Here is a 16957-nt window from a genome sequence, read left to right as displayed (position 1 = left end):
AAGAATTTGTCCATTTCTTCCAAGTTTTCCATTCTATTGGCATATAGTTGCTGATAGTGTTCTCTTATGATCCTTTGTATTTGTCTTGTCTGTTATGATCTCTCCATTTTCATTTCTAATTTTATTGATTTCATTCTTCTCCCTTTGTTTCTTGATAAGTCTGTCTAATGGTTTGTCAATTGTATTTATCTTCTCAAAGAACCAGCTTGGCTTTGTGGATTTTTGCTGTGGTCTCCTTTGTTTCTTTTGCATTTATTTCTGCCTTAGGTGTTAAGATTTCTTTCCTTCTACTAACCCTGGGGTTCTTCATTTCTTCCTTTTCTAGTTGCTTTAGGTGTAAAGTTAGGTTATTTGTTTGACTTTTTTCTTGTTTATTGAGGTAACCTTTATTGCTACGAACCTTCCCCTTAGCACTGCTTTTACAGTGTCCCATGGGTTTTGGGTTGTTGTGTTTTCATTTTCATTCATTTTTATCCATGTTTTGATTTCTCTTTTATTTCTTCTGTGATTTGTTGGTTTTTCAGCAGTGTGTTGTTCAGCCTCCATATGTTGGAATTTTTAATAGCTTTTCCCCTGTAATTGACATCTAATCTTACTGCATTGTGGTCAGAAAAGATGCTTGGAATGATTGAATTTTTTTAATTTACCAAGGCTAGATTTATGGCCCAGGATGTCATCTATCCAAGAGAAGGTTCCATGTGCACTTGAGAAAAAGGTGAAATTCATTGTCTTGGGGTGAAATGTCCTATAGATATCAGTTATGTCTAACTGGCTATTGTATCATTTAAAGTTTGTGTTTCCTTGTTAATTTTCGGTTTAGTTGATCTATCCATAGGTGTGAGTGGTGTATTAAAGTCTCCCACTATTATTGTGTTATTGTTAATTTCCCCCTTTTTGCATGTTAGCATTTCCCTTACATAATGTGATGCTCTTATGTTGGGTGCATATATATTTATAATTGTTATATCTTCTTCTTGGATTGATCCTTTGATCATTATGTAGTATCCTTCTCTGTCTCTTTTCACAGCCTTTATTTCAATGACTATTTTATCTGATATGAGTATTTCTGCTCCTGCTTTTTTTTGGTCTCCAATTACATGAAATATCTTTTTTCAACCCTTCACTTTCAGTCTGTATGTTTCCCTTGTTTACAGGTGGGTATCTTGTAGACAGCATATATAGGGGTCTTGTTTTTCTGTCCATTCAGCCAGTCTTTGTCTTTTGGTTGGGGCATTCAACCCATTTACATTTAAGGTAATTATTGATAAGTATGATCCTGTTGCCATTTACTTTGTTGTTTTGGGTTCGAGTTTATCCACTTTTTCTGTGTTTTCTGTCTAGAGAAGATCCTTTAACATTTGTTGGAGAGCTGGTTTGGTGGTGCTGAATTCTCTCAGCTTCTGCTTGTCTGTAAAGCTTTTGATTTCCCCTTCATATTTGAATGAGATCCTTGCTGGGTACAGTAATCTGGGTTGTAGGTTTTTCTCTTTCATCACTTTAAGTATGTCCTGCCATTCCCTTCTGGCCTGAAGAGATTCTATTGAAAGATCAGCTGTTATCCTTATGGGAATCCCCTTGTGTGTTATTTGTTGTTTTTCCCTTGCTGCTTTTAATATTTGTTCTTTGTGTTTGATCTTTGTTAATTTGATTAATATGTGTCTTGGGGTGTTTCACCTTGAGTTTATCCTGTTTGGGACGCTCTGGGTTTTTTGGACTTAGGTGATTATTTCCTTCCCCATTTTAGGGACGTTTTCAACCATTATCTCCTCAAGTATTTTCTCATGGTCTTTCTTTTCATCTTCTTCTTCTGGGACTCCTATGATTCGAATGTTGGGGCATTTAACATTGTCCCCGAGGTCTCTGAGCTTGTCCTCATTTCTTTTAATTCTTTTTTCTTTTTTGCTTTCTGATTCATTTATTTCTACCATTCTATCTTCTACCTCACTTATCCTATCTTCTGCCTCTGTTATTCTACTTTTGATTCCCTCCAGAGTGTTTTTGGTCTCATTATTGCATTATTCATTATATATTGACTCTTTTTTATTTCTTCTAGGCCATTGTTAAGCATTTCTTGCATCTTTTCAATCCTTGTCTCCAGGTTATTTATCTGTAACTCCATTTTGTTTTCAAGATTTTGAATCATTTTTACTATCATCATTCAGAATTCTTTATCAGGTAGATATCCTATCTCTTCCTCTTCTGTTTGGTTTGGTGGGCATTTATCCTGTTCCTTTACTTGCTGAATATTTCTCTGCCTTTGCGTCTTGTTTATATTGCTCTGTTTTGGGTGGCCTTTCCATATTCTGGCAGTTTGTGCTTCCTCTTTATTGTGGAGGTTTCTTGCTGTGGGTGGGGCTGGAAGGGTGGCTTGTCAAGGTTTCTAGGTTAGGAAATCTTGTGTCGGTGTTCTGGTGGATGGAGCTGGATTTCTTCTCTCTGGAGTGCAGTGAAGTGCCCAGTAATGAGTTTTGAGATATCTATGGGTTTGGTGTGACTTTGGGCAGCCTGTATATTGAAGCTCAGGGCTATGTCCCTGTGTTGCTGGAGAGTTTGCGTGGTATGTCTTGCTCTGGAACTGGTTGGCTCTTGGGTGGTGCTTGGTTTCAGTGTAGGTGGAGGCTTTTGATGAGCTCTTATCGATTAATGTTCCCTGGAGTCAGGAGTTCTCTGGTGTTCTCAGCTTTTGGACTTAAGCCTCCTGCCTCTGGTTTTCAGTCTTATTCTTACAGCAGCCTCAAGACTTCTCCATCTCTATAGCACCAATGATAAAACATCTTGGTTAATGATGAAAAGTTTCTCCACAGTGAGGGACACCCAGAGAGGTTCACAGTGTTACATGGAGAAGAGAAGAGGGAGGAGGGAGATAAAGGTGACCAGGAGAAGAAGATGGGGGATCAAAAGAGGAGAGAGCAATCTAGCTAGTAATAATTTCCCTATGTGCTCTCCACAGTCTGGACTGCTTAGAGATGTTCACGGAGTTACACAGAGAAGAGACAAGGGAGAAAGGAGACAGAGGTGGCCAGGAGGATAAAAGGAGGAATCAAAAGGAGAGAGACAGATCCAGACAGGAATCAGTTCCCTAAGTGTTCTCCACAGCTTGGAACACACAAAGAGATTCACAGAGTTGGGTAGAGAAGAGAAGGGGAAGGGAGGAGATAGAGGCAACCTGGTGAAGAAAAAGGAGAGTCAAAAGGGGGAGAGATCAGTCAAGCTAGTGATCTTGCTCCCAAGTAAAACTGGGTACTAAAGATTGGGTTCTTAAAGGTACAAAATTGATAACAAATACCTAAAAGCAAAGATTAAAAATCTAGGGCAGAGGCTAGACTCTCAAAAATACAATATTAAAAAAACAGAACAAAGTCACAAAAATAATAAAATATATATGTGAAGTTTGCTTAAAAATAAGGTCTTTTTTTTCCAAGGTAATAGTAGGTTATAAAAATGAAAATTAAAGGAGTAATAGAGACTTAAAATTTTTTAACTTTTTTAATTTAAAAAATTATAATAGTAAAAAAAATATCTAGGAATTTCTCTGGATCTGTTGCGGACAGGGTGGGGTCAATTCATTTTCAGATAGTTCCTTGATCCAGCTTATACTTCTCTAGATCTATAGGCCCCTTCCTATGTAGTCGGTGCTAACTACAGGGTTTTAATCTTTTGCACCTGTCACTTCCAAAGTGGTTCCCTCTGTTTATTTTAGCTTCTTCTGTTTGCTGGTCTCTTCAGTGTCTAATTTCTTCCCTGACACAAGGGGGCGATGGTGGTCACTTTTTTAGGCTCACTTGTTCAGTCGTGCTGTGGGGAGGGAGGAATACTGCAAACAAATATCACTGGCGTGTGTGGGGAGTGCTTGCAGTGTCTCGGCCACACTGGATTTGCCCCTGCTCACGGCGTGTGTGCTTTCATGGTCTACACTTCTCAGGCTCTAGGTTGCTCTGCCGGAACTGTCTGAGGCGGGCCCTGGGTTGCGTGCACTTCCCAGGCCTAAGCCGCTCAGGTTCAGGTTCTCAGGTACTCCACAAAGGCACAGACTGGGTTGGGCCTGCATTCTGTGCCCTTCCCAGGTCCAAGCAGCTCAGGTGATCAGGTGCTTGGCAAGCAGTGTCACCCCCAGGTGGGGGATGCGTCTCATCCCCTCTGCCATCCCAGCCGCTCAGTTTTCTGGGTGCACAATGGGCGCACCTTCTCAGGTGTGCCGTGTGTCTCTTCTGGGGAGCTGATCTCTGACTATGACCCTCTCGGTGAATGTTAACCATCCAGAATCCCAAGAAGTCTTGGTTAGCAATGAAGCCTGCTTTCAGTTTGGTAGAGGATGCCTCTCTGGAGCCACGATTGCCCCCTTCCAGCTCTGGCTGCTCCTGCCTGCCTGTGTCCCACAGGGGATGGGCCAGTCCACAGCTGGCTAGCTCTGCTCAGTCCTTTGTTCTGTGAGCAGACCTGGCAGTGTCTTAGGTTAGAGCTTTTCACGGGATAGTTTCTCTCTCTCTCTCTCTCTCTCTCTCTCTCTCTCTCTCTCTCTCGCTATCTCCCAGTCTGGGTTGATATCTCATGTTAGTTCCCTCAGATTGTCCTCAGGGCATTCAGGCCAGGTCCTTACCCTAAGCAATGCTGCCCTCGCCTCCCTGCCCAGCCCCCGCTTGCTAGCGGTGGATGCTAGCATCTGGGCTGCTTTTCTGCTGGAAGTTGCCATTAGGCAGGGAATCTGTGGGGTTTAAGTAGGTATTTATTTTTCCTTCCACTTATGTTGCCCTCTGAGATTCCAAGACTTGCCACAGACCCGCAGGTGAGAGTGTTTCCTGGTGTTTGGAAACCTCTCTCTTTTAAGACTCCCTTCCTAGGACAGATCTCTGTCCCTACCTCTTTTGTCTCTCATATCTTTTATATTTTGTCCCATCTCTTTTCAGAGACAATGGGCTGCGTTTCTGGTGCCTGATGTTCTCTGCCAGCATTCAGAAGTTGTCTTCTGGAATTTGCTCAGTCTTCAAATGTTCTTTCCATGAATTTGTGGGGGAGAAAGTGGTCTCCCTGTCCTATTCCTCCACCATCTTAGGACCGCCCCGAACTCTCTCTTTTAAAAAACTTTGTATTACATAAGGGATAGGCTAGCTAATCCAATATTCTTGGGCTTCCATTGTGGTTCAGCTGGTAAAGAATGGCAAGCAATGTGGGAGACCTGGGTTTGATCCCTAGGTTGGGATGATTCCCAGGAGAAGGGAAAGGCTACCCACTCTACTATTCTGGCCTGAACAATTCCATGGACTGTCAGTCCATGGGGTTCAAAGAGCCGGACACAACTGAGCGACTTTCACTTTTACTTTTCATAGCTGATTGACAATGTTATGATATTTTCAGGTGGGCAGCAAAGGGACTCAGCCATACATCTATATGAACCCATTCTCCTCCAAACTCTGGTGGCTTCTCGTTCCAGAGCATGGGCTCTAGGTGTGTGGCTGTGGCTCATGGGGTTAAGTTGTTCTGCAGCATATGGGACCATCTGGACCAGGAATTGAATTTGTGTCCCCTACATTGGCAGGCAGATTCCTGCCCATTGGACTACCAGGAAAGTCCCAAGTTGGTGAAATACATTCCTAGTGAAACTTAACTAAGATTTCTCATTTTACCACCTATATTAGCCCAGGTTCTCAAGAGGAACAGAACCAACAGGATGAATCTATAGAGATGAGAAAGGATTTTATTTAAGAAACTGATTCATGAAATTGTGGAGGTTGGAAAGTGCAAAAATCTCAAGAACCAGCAGCACACTGGAAACCCAGGATGACCTGATGTTGCATCTCACGTTCGAGGGCCTCCAGAAGCTTTTTTTTTTTTTTTTTTTTCCTTCATAGAGGTCAATTTTCTTTTTCCTCTTAGGCCTTCAACTGATTGGATGAGGCTCGCCTAAATTATGGAGGGTAATGTGCTTTATTCAGAGTCTACTGATGTAAATGTTAACTCAGAAACAGACTCACTGACTTAGAAAATAAGCTTATGATTACAGGGGGGAAGTGGGGGATGAGAGATAGATTGGGAGTTTGGGATTCACATGTACCCACTGCTATATTTAAAATAGATAATCAACAAGCATCTATTGCATAGCACAGGGAACTCTACTCAATATTCTGTAATAGCCTAAATTCAAAAATAATTTGTAAAAGAATAGATATATGTATATGTGTAATTGAATCACTTTGCTATACACCTGAAACTAACACAACATTGTTAATCAACTATGATCCACTATAAGATAAAGATGAAAGAAATTATTTTTCCTGCCAAACAATGCTAGTTCATGTAAAACCTTCACAGCAATATCTAGACTAGTGTGAGACCAAATATGTGGGTACAGCGGCCCAGCCACATTGCTACATAAAATTAACCATAATATCAACTAAACCTTATTAGTCTTCGGTCATCTACAACTGAAATAAAGCTCATGCTATTATGCTATTACTACCATTGCACTCATTTGATCAAACCAGTCAATTCTAAAGAAAATCAACTCTGAATATTCTTTGAAAGGGCTGATGCTGAAGCTGAAGCTCCAATACTTAGGCTACCTGATGCAAAGAGCTGACACACTGGAAAAAAAAAACCCTGATGCTGGGAAAAATTGAGGGCATGAGGAGAAGGGGGTAATAGAAGAGGAGATGTTTGGATAGCATCATTGACTCAAAGGACATGAGTTTGAGCAAACTCTGGGAGGTAGTGGAGGACAGAGAAGCCTGATGTGCTGCAGTCTATGGGGCCACAAAGAGTTGGACACGATTTAACAACTGAAGAACAACTCATTTTGCATTGGGGAAAATGTGCTTCAAAGGACAGGTGACATTTCCAAAGACACGTGGCCACCAAGTGAAAGTTTATATGCAGACTTGGGTCTTCAAATCCATTCTCCACCAGGATCCTCTGTCACATAACAGTGTTGAAATGGCAGTACAGCCTGGAGGAGGAATTCTTTTTTATCTTTGCCTAAGAAGAAAGATCCTGTAAGGCACACAGCTCTGAAAAGATTTTCTTAGGGTTCAACTTCTCACTTGGATGGGATGACAGACTGGGTACTGATTGTAGGGAGACTTGATCCCTTTACACCCACAGTGGTTTCATATCACAAAGCCTACTGCTGTCAGTGATTCATTTCAGGCCTGGACTGAGATCAAGCAGAGGAGCTGTGACCTCAGTGCACTATAGAAAGGCCAGGAGCTCATCTTCAGGGAACCATAGCAGCCATGGCTGCTGAACCTAGAGAGGCCACTTATCCAGGGCAGACTGGAACTACCTGCAGATACCTTAGTTCTCATATCTACCTGTCCTCACCCTCTCCTGATTCCAGGCTTCCATGTCCTGATGACATCATCATGAGGTAGGGCTTGGACTGTATAACTCCGAACTTGGACTGCAATATCCATGCTTTTCCTATGTGTCCTGAAACATGTAACTTCAACAGGAGAAACCATCCTGGAGCGATCCAGAGAGATTTCGGCCATTGCCAGAGGACCAAGAATCTGAGTATGGGCAAAGGCACCAATCTGAGGACTTTCTTCCTCCTTCAAATATTCCCCCTCATTTGGTAGAGGTTGGGGTTTCTAAGATGTGTCCTTGTCATCAGCTCCCTGTGTATACTCTGTCCCTTTACATCTAGCACATGAAGTTCCATGAGGGCTGTGCCTGTCAGTAACTGATTCCTTGGGGAGTCCCAGGAGATGCAGGGGAAAGGCAGAGTCCTCAGTTCTGTGCAAAGCACAGGAACATTGGGGAGGCTGCTGGAAAGTGGTGGGCAGTGGAGACACCACCATGTCCCCAGGAGGCAGTGACCACATGGAAAGGGTTGAAATTGAAGCTCCATTTTCCTATCTTTGTCATCTCTGTCTTTCTGCCCCAGGACTCTTGGTGCTGCTGCTGTTCCCAATGGGACCTACAGCCCAGAACAGTAAAGGTGAGTCTGGGGAAAGGTGGAGAATGCATACCAGGGTCTGGGTTCTCTGACCGACAAGGAAGAAAAGGAGACTTATTTTTCAAGTGAGGTTCAGAAATGGTTCTCTGGGAACAAGAGAAGTTGTTTCTTCTACCCAGATGCCCAGAGTGTTCTGAGCTCTTCCCCTTTGGACAGCATTGTCTCTCCCCCTTCCTCCCTCCCTTCCTCCCATTCATGCTTCCTTCCCTTCTGCCCATGGACCCCCAGATGATAGCTTTCTTTCATTCTCTGGAACTTCTGATGACGGTCTCCATCCCCACTTCTGCCCCTCACAGCCTGCGCTCTGCGATGCCCTCCAAACTCCTCATGTGTCAATGGTACTGCCTGCCGCTGTGCTTCAGGATTCATTTCTTCTTCTGGGGAGATCTTCACGGACCCCTTGGAAAGCTGTAATGGTACGAAGACTTGGGGTGGTGGCAGGACATGCAGAGAATGTGGGGTACAGCCCAGTACCCATAGGAGACATGGATATTCAATGGGTGCCTCAGGCTTTGTCCTCAGAACTGTCAAGCACAGAAAAAAGGAAAACAAAAAGATACAAAGGTGGAGAGATGAGACATGAATAATCCTGGCTTCCTGGAGAGGAGCTAGGTCTTCAGGAGTCTGGAATCTGAGCCTCAGTTTGTCCTTTCAGGACTGAGAAGGGAGATTCAGAACTTCTACCCACTTCCCACTTCAGCATTGCCCACTGTGTCCCAAACTGGGGTGCCAGTCAGAGGGCTAGGAAGATCAGAGCTGACTGCACAAGCTTCAGGGATGGCTTGTTCCAGCTGCATCCTAGACTCAGCAGTATTGACCAAGAGTCTAAATTGTCCCAAAAAGACATGGATTACATATCAGGCCCAGTGCTGCAGAGTAAGGTAGGGGATGGAGATCTCTGTCTTGAGGGGACACACATCTTTGGGAGGTGACCCTTTGCCCTGTTGTGTTCCAGACATCAATGAGTGTGGACCACCCTCACCAGTGTACTGTGGAAGTTCAGCAGAGTGCCAGAACACGGAAGGGGGCTACCACTGCACATGCAGCCCAGGATATGAGCCTGTTTCTGGGGCAACAATCTTCAGGAATGAGAGTGAGAACACATGTCGTGGTAAGAATGAGGCTGCATTTCCTGCCTCTCATTTTTGACGTTTCAGGGCCGAAATGCTGAGTCATTTCTGAAGCATCCAGGGGACAGGACCTTGGTTACAGGTGTAGCACCCAGGTCTGAGTTGGGACAGTTTACAGGTACCTGTCCCACCCGCACAGAGGCAGATGGTACGAGCCAGGGACCCAGGTCCCGGCTTTGCCACCTGAGAGCTGCATGTGTGACACTGGCCAGGACACTTATTCAGAAATCACTGTTAACATGGGAGATGTGATAATATTATTGTGATTTTCTGTTTTCTTTTTTAAGTACCTCTATCTTGCACAAATAAAAACAAAAGCAACTTTGCCAAGATCACTATGTGACCTTGGACAAGTTAATTCACCTCTCTCTGTGCCCCAGCTTACCTAACTATAAAAAAATGGGGGCGGGAGGAATTATGGTGTTTACCTCATAGAATTGCTGGAAAGGTATATGAGGTCATAAAGCACAAAACACTGATGGCTGTTGGGATTTTAAATTATGGTTATCATGATCTAACATACCCTCTCCATAATGGGCATCCTTGGGGGCTCTGCCCCAGGGTGGGTGCTCAAGAGCAGCTGTCCTGCCCACTCCCTCACCAGGACTAGGAGGAGCATGGCCTCCACACATCGCCAGGCTTTGCCCCACTTCCAGGGGGAGCAGGCAGGTAGGGAAAGGGGCAAGGGGCCAGCAGTGGGTCAGACAGGACTCCAGAGAGGGGTCCATGAAGAGGGATAGACCTGAATACTGAGGGTGAGGAGGGGAGGAGAGAGAAGGTGGGAGGTGAGAAGAATGCTGAGCTCAGGGTACAGAGAACTCTGAAGAGGGTTCTTTGACCACCCTGCTACAGGGAGAAGAGCCAGTGACTGTGGGCCCAGTCCCTTCCCTCCTGCCCTGCAGACAGAGGGCAGCAGAGCCTCCCTAGTGGGAGGGAAGAGGGGACCTGCATCTGTGTGGAGTCCCTGCTAGTCTATAGCAGCCTCGGTGGGTGGCTGTTGTGCTTGAACTCATGACCTGGTCAGAAGACAGAGCCTTCAGTAAATTAGTAAAGGTCCCTCATCGCCAGGCCTACTGTGTGTTTGGGGAATGGAGACTGAGTTGACTTTCCTCCCCCAATTTGCCTCATTGGCCAGATACTCTTGTGCAGTAAGCAACCTGCACAATTGCACATGGTGATCACTGATCCCACTCAGTGTGTCTGCACTAAGGGGCCTGCTCACCCATTGTTGTGAGACCCTCCAGAGACATAGATGGAGAAGACTGAAGTGGGAGGGGACCTCAACAGACCTCAAGGTGGATGACAGGGAGAGAGCCACCTGCTGGTTTGCATCAAAACCTTCTGCCTGAAGACCTAGATCTGTGACAGGCTTAGCTGGATTGTCTTACACTCCCCACCTCAGCATTCCAGCCCTCGCTGCACCCAAGTATATGTCCATCCATGTTCAGGCCATGAGGTCTGCTATGAGAAGAAGACCTGGGCTGGGACCCTGGGCTCCTTGTTCAACTTTTCCAGGCATCAGACAGCTGTCCTGTGTGCCTATCTAGTCTCCCAACCCTCACTGAACCCGAAGACTCAGAACCTCTGCAGAGGGTCTCTTCTGGATGTTCAGAACATCCCACTGTCACATGGCCTCTTATCTTCTTAAAACAAAAGAGGAAGTGACATTCAAGATACTCAGTGTGGTCACAGCACCGTGTGTTCCTGAACACTATCTGTCCTCATTGCCACTGTTAGTACCATCTGGGAGAAGACCTGCCCCCACTGGGGCCTCTGAGACCCTGGGTCATGGTGGACTCTGGGGCCCCATCCAGAAATGTGAGAGGAGGAAGACTCAAGGAATGCTCCACTGTCCCCAGCCATCACTGACCCTGCCAGCAAACTGCCTGGAGAAGATGCCTCCTGGCACCCTGATGCAACATCTCAACTGCTCAGCTTCCGTTTATTTCCCTACCCAAGGCTCCACCTGACCCTCTCCTGTAATTTCAGTTACTGGGCCTGAGGTAGCTCTGATGACTGGGGCCTGGGAGGATGTTGTGTCAGGGGTGTGGCAGGGTGACGTCAACCCCCAACTCACTGGAAGAATCAGGTAAATGAAGAGGTTTCCATATGGTCTAAATGATAAGTTGTCACCAGGGACCATTTCCTCTGGTCTGACCTTCTACTAAGAAAGTCAACCCAGACTTCACAATGACCCAGACCATGTGAGGACAGAAGGTGGAGGCTGAGCCCCACCCAGCAGTGTGCACATGTCCACATATCCAGTGGGAGGCCAAGTGTCAAGATGGCAGAAACACCTGCCACCCTTCGCCCATGAGCACCTTCTCCCTGCTCCAGCCACCCAGCCCTCACCCATCATAAGCCTTGCTCAGCTGTGGATTCTCATCACTTCCTGCCAGTCTGGGGTATGCCTTCATGGGAATCAGATAAAGGCACCTTCACAGCCCTAAAGCTGACTAGCCAGACATCAAACCCACTGTCCAGCACAGCCTGGTGCCCACTGAGCTTCCCTGGTAGCTCAGAGGTTAAAGCATCTGCCTGCAATGCAGGAGACCTGGGTTCGATCCTTGGGTCAGGAAGATCCCCTGGAGAAGGAAATGGCAACCCACTCCAGTATTCTTGCCTGGAGAATCCCATGGACAGAGGAGCCTGGTGGGCTACAGTCCATGGGATTGCAAAGAGTCGGACACGACTGAACGACTTCACTTTCATTTTCATTTTCTTCACAACTGCCCACAAGCCTCATCCTTGAGCTGCATGACTCAGGGATGGGTCTTTGTCCATGTCCACAGAGCTGGTGTCTCAGAGTTAGCATGAATGGAAAAGCACTGTCCTGCCAGGGTCAGCAGGATCCAAGGAGAACTCAGTGGCAGCATTTGCCCTGGGGAAGTCAGGACAAAGTGCATCACTGGGAACAAAGATGGGCCCTGCTCAAGGAACAAAGCTGTATTCGGTTACCAAGAAGACCCACCCAGGCCTTTTGTCCAAATCTTTAGCCTTGGACACGGGCAGCTGTGATGCCCCCATCCCAGCTGGCTTCTTCCCAGGGAGGCTCATGGAGTCAGAGATAGCAGATTGGGTAACTGGGCCACTTATGGCCACTTCTAGACAACAGAACCTCCGGGTCACCATGCTCTTCCATAGCATAACTCAATATGAATGAGGAGAGGCCCCCACTCACAAAGAAAGAGAGAGCGGGCCCTTCTGGATGCTTCTATGCTGAGAAATGTGGCTGACATCCAGACCAGAAGACTGTCCACAGCAGCAGGTATCCATCACCCTCTCCTTCCCCTTGCAGACGTGGACGAATGTCAGCACAGACCCCGGGTCTGTAAAGGCCGCAGCGTCTGCATCAACACCGAGGGCAACTACACCTGCCAGTGCCCACCTGGCTTGGAGTTCAGCCCAGAGGACCCGAGGCATTGCACAGGTAGACCCTCGGAAGACAGTGTGAGGCAGGCCTGGAGCTGAGGAAGGAGCTGAGGTGGTTCAGAGACCCCAAGAATGAGGGAGATGAGACTCAGGTTCCTGTGACACCAAGGGCCTGCTGGGGCCCTGCCCAAGGATCACCTCCTCAAATGGTCCCACCACAGACCAGGGAGACAGCAGAGTCTTCTGGGCCTGGGGTTTCTTTGTAGAGTTCCCTGCCCCCCAAGAACATCCCCAGACCTCACCCCTTCCTCATCTGCTACATTCGAGCAGAGGGAGGTGTCACCTCTGGCTTTCAGAGGGGGAAGCTCGGTTCAGGGCTAAAGAGAATGTGAGTAAGAGCATTGATGGAGGAGTCAAGCTTCCATGACTCAGTTTCTATCTTTGCCTCATTTTTCTTCTTAAAAATAGGGACAACGTCCCAGCTGGAATCATCTTAAGGGAAGCTGCCATAACAATCTTTGGCAATGAAGAGGCAGCAGCACTACGAGGAGAGCTGTGTCCTCAGCACAGTGACGAGCTGGGAGACCTGGGCTGCACAGGACTTGTCCTCTGGGTTCTGTTCTAATAAAGGCAGGGATGCAGCTCCAGATGGCAGTGGTGCCTCCCCCTCACCCACCACGTCACATGTGGGTCGTGATCAGTGCTACAACCTGCCTGGTTAGAAGCCCACAGAGCCTCCTGCACCCACAAAGTTGTGCCCTGTCCACCTTGCAGGGAGGATCTGAGCTTATGGAACTTTTACATAGAAAATGCTATCACACAGTTGTATCCCAACAGGCCAGGTAACGCAGAGAGAGGGTATCCTCAGAGAGCAGCGCTAAGAAATCTGAGAAGGGGCTTGAAGAATGGGTGCAGTGAGTGAAGGGGAGTAGCTCTGATCTTCTGGCTTTGTCCTCAGATGTGAATGAATGCACCTCTGGGAGAAAGCCATGCCACAGCTCCACCCACTGCCTCAACTCCGTGGGCAGCTATGAGTGCCGCTGCCACCCCGGCTGGAAGCCTATCCTTGGGTCCCCCAATGGCCCAAACAACACAGTCTGTGAAGGTTTGGAGCTCAGATGCTACACTCTTGGAGACCCACATTCAAAACATCTAACCACATACTCATTGGTACCCACACAAACCAAACAGAAAGATCACTGGGGGTCCCCTGCTGTGTAAGGTGTTATGCATTTTGAGGCTAAATGTGAAAAGATCTTGGAGGGGTGGGGGGTCCTAGAGAAGGAGCTGGGATACCAAGCAGAAGGCTCCCAGGGACCCCAGGCAACAGCTAATTACCAACTGGAAAGAGGGTATGTCGGTATTTTCACAAGCTGTACTTGCTTCATCTGCTGTCTGTCAGAACTTTACACACTTCCTATATATATTTTCACAGCATCCACTACTCAAGGATGTGCTGTCCTTGATTCTAGGAGGTGGCATCACCTCCTGGGGAACGAATATGGGAAAAAGAGGGGCACCAGGAGGACAGGGGCCTCACAGGACTGAGGCAAAGTCTGACCCCCTCCTTCTTGCCCCCAGATGTGGATGAGTGCAGCTCCGGGTGGCATCAGTGCCACAACTCCACCGTCTGCGTCAACACTGTGGGTTCATACAGGTGCCACTGCCGCCAAGGCTGGGAGCCTAAACCTGGATTCCAGGATAAGCAAAGGAACACCATCTGTAAAGGTACCTGTCCTGCCCTGATCTAAGACCCACCCACAGCAAACACAGACACTGCCACACCTAATGAGTTGCTCACCTGTCCCCTGCAGAGATCTCCTTCCCCACCTGGACTGCTCCCTCTGGAATCAAGAGCCAGGTGAGTGGCCCCAAAGGGACAGGCAGCAGGAAATCTCTCCGCAAAGCCCGTTCATTTCCCCCAAGCTTCCACACTCACATGAGGCTCTCTAACCACCTTGTCTTCTCCCCTAGGCGCTCTCTCACTTCTTTAACAGAATCCAGGATCTGGGCAGAAACTTCAGTTCGGCCTCTGTCCTGAACACTGTTCGGGTAAGGGCCGGACCCAAGGGAGGCAGGCAGAAGCATCCCATAGAAGCCTTGGGAAACTTTGATCTGGAAAGGGACACCCCGACAACAATAGCGCGCTCTCCCACAGGGTGGGTGGGAAGAGTGGACATGTGTAGTGACTACTGAACACCATGGCACACCTACTAATGCCCTTTCCTTTCCCTATTTCTGGATATTGGGTTTACATCATCCTTGACACTAATGAAAAAGTTTGACCTCTGAGTGGCTGGATTGAAGGGGCAAAAATCACCCAGGGAATCCCATCCAGTACCACCTGTATCACCCAGACAGTCTCTTTAGTCTGTTCTCTGTGACTGGGTATAACTTCATACAGCCTCTCAGATGCATGGGCTACTGGCTTTGTGTCCCCATCCCCCCAGGACCTCGTACAGGAGATGGGTGATTTGCTGGAGACCCCCGGGGACCTGAAAACCCTGCCCTTCTCAGAGCAGCACTTTGTGGTCACTAACCTGCTCTTTGGCCTGGAAAATGTGCTGAGAGGGGTGAGCAAGGCACTGCCTAAAGGGTCATTTACCTTCAATTCATCTGCAGGCATAGGTAAGTCAGTACCTGAGTCTGACCACAGGTTCCTGCTTTGCTTGTTCCCTGCCTCCTTGCTCTTCCAATCCCACTAGAGCAAAGTGACCATGCTTATATCTCCCAGTTAATGTCATAAACAAATTAAAATAAAAGGTTAAGGGCAAAATCGTTGAGAGGGATTAATAGGTACAAACTTGTAGTTGTAAAATAAATAAAAGGATGTAAGGTACAGAATCTGGAGAAGGAAATGGCAACCTGCTCCACTATTCTTGCATGGGGAATTCCATGGACAGAAGACCCTGGAGGGCTACAGTCCAGGGGTTTGCAGAAGTCAGACACGACGTAGTGACTAAACCACCACCAACGATGTTCAGCATAGGAAATGTAGTCAATAATATATGGAAATGAGTGGTAACTAGAGTTAGTGTGGTGATCATTTTGTAATGTATGATAATATCAAATCATTGTATCATACACCTGAAACTATTATAATATTCTAGTTCAAGTGCACTTCAGTGAAAAACAGAGAGAAAAAGAGGTTAAAAAGAAATGAAAAACTAAACTTTCATTGTAAAATGAAGTATCAGCAAAGAAAATAATTATACTGAAGAATTTATGATAAAATATAAATGGCTTCAAAACAAGACTACCTGCTGTCTCAGATGGTAAAGAATCTGCCTGCAATGCAGGATACATGGGTTCGATCCCTGGGTCAGTAATATCCCCTAAAGAAGGAAGTGGCAATCCACTCCCAGTACTCCTGCCTGGAGAATTCCAAGGACAGAAGAGTCTGGTGGGCTACAGTCCATGGGATCGCGAAGAGTCAGAGAAGAGTCACTAATACTTTCACTTTCTTTTCAAAAGAAAACAAGGTATTAAATTTGGAAGTGTATAAATTTACTATTACTTGCTATTTAAGTCTGATTTGTTTTATTAAGTTGAAATGCACTTAATATAAATTCACCATTTTAACCAGAGTGTACAATTTGGAGACATGTAGTAGTGTATTCACAGAGGTGTATAACCTTCACCTCTATTTCTAAAACAGTTTCATAATCGCAAAGGTATTCTCTGTCCACTAAACAGTCACAAATTTCTCCTTTCCTTCAGCCCTGGAAATCAGTTATTGGTTTTCTGTCCCTATGGATTTCCATCCTGGATAGTTCCTATAAATAGAAATAAATATATTATGTTTCCAAAAACATTTGGGTTGTTTCTACCTTTTGACTGTTGTGAACAGTGTTACTGTGCATATTGATGTATAGGTATCGGCTTGAGTATCTATTTTAATTCATTTGAGTCACAAATGAATTAAAAGCTAGGAGTGGTATTGCTGAGTTATGCAGTAGTTCTATTTTCAACTTTTTGAGAAACTACCTAACTATTTTCGCAAAGCGGCTATTTTTCCATTTTCCAGTGTCAACAGCAATGTACAAGGGTTCCAGTCTCCTTATTGTCAGTGACACCTGTTGCTTCCATTTTTTTTCTGTCATTATAGCCATTCTAGTAGCTGTCAGGAGAGATTGCGTCATGGTTTAATCTGCATTTCTCTATACCTAAGGATGTTTAACTTTTTTTATGTCATTGTTGAGCATTTTTGTACCTTTCTTGGAAATATATCTATCTACTCAAGTCCTTTTGCCTATTTTTTTTTCTTTTGGCCATGGCATGCAGCATGCAGGATCTTAATTCCCTGACCAGGGATTGAACCCAGGTCACCACAGTGAAAGCCCAAATTCTAACCACTAAATGGCCAGGAATTCTCCATCATAATAATTAAACAGATATACTATATAAACACATATAGTATATCTGTGTCTCATTGAAAAAGACCCTGATGCTGGGACAGATTGAAAGCAAAAGGAGAAAGAGGCAGCAGAGCATGAGATGGTTA

The 16957-nt window shown here is 46.0% G+C and overlaps 1 protein-coding gene across 4 annotated transcripts in view; it reads left to right on the top strand.

Moving 5' to 3' along the window:
• Nucleotides 1-16957, top strand: part of ADGRE2 (adhesion G protein-coupled receptor E2) — a 65022-nt gene that overhangs the window by 4172 nt on the left and 43893 nt on the right. For 2 of the 4 annotated variants that reach the window (XM_044948236.2, XM_044948235.2), the window contains exons 2-10: nt 7880-7933; nt 8248-8367; nt 8907-9062; nt 12380-12511; nt 13412-13558; nt 14035-14181; nt 14268-14314; nt 14428-14505; nt 14904-15081. In XM_044948236.2, the coding sequence (XP_044804171.1) occupies nt 7880-7933; nt 8248-8367; nt 8907-9062; nt 12380-12511; nt 13412-13558; nt 14035-14181; nt 14268-14314; nt 14428-14505; nt 14904-15081 (1059 nt within the window). The remainder of the gene's footprint in view (nt 1-7879; nt 7934-8247; nt 8368-8906; nt 9063-12379; nt 12512-13411; nt 13559-14034; nt 14182-14267; nt 14315-14427; nt 14506-14903; nt 15082-16957) is intronic. The other 2 variants (XM_044948237.2, XM_045166737.1) reach the window with 2 other exon arrangements.

This window comes from Bubalus bubalis, chromosome 9 (genome assembly GCF_019923935.1).
Source record: "Bubalus bubalis isolate 160015118507 breed Murrah chromosome 9, NDDB_SH_1, whole genome shotgun sequence".
NCBI lineage: Eukaryota > Metazoa > Chordata > Mammalia > Artiodactyla > Bovidae > Bubalus > Bubalus bubalis.
This window is presented reverse-complemented; position numbering and strand designations above follow the sequence as displayed.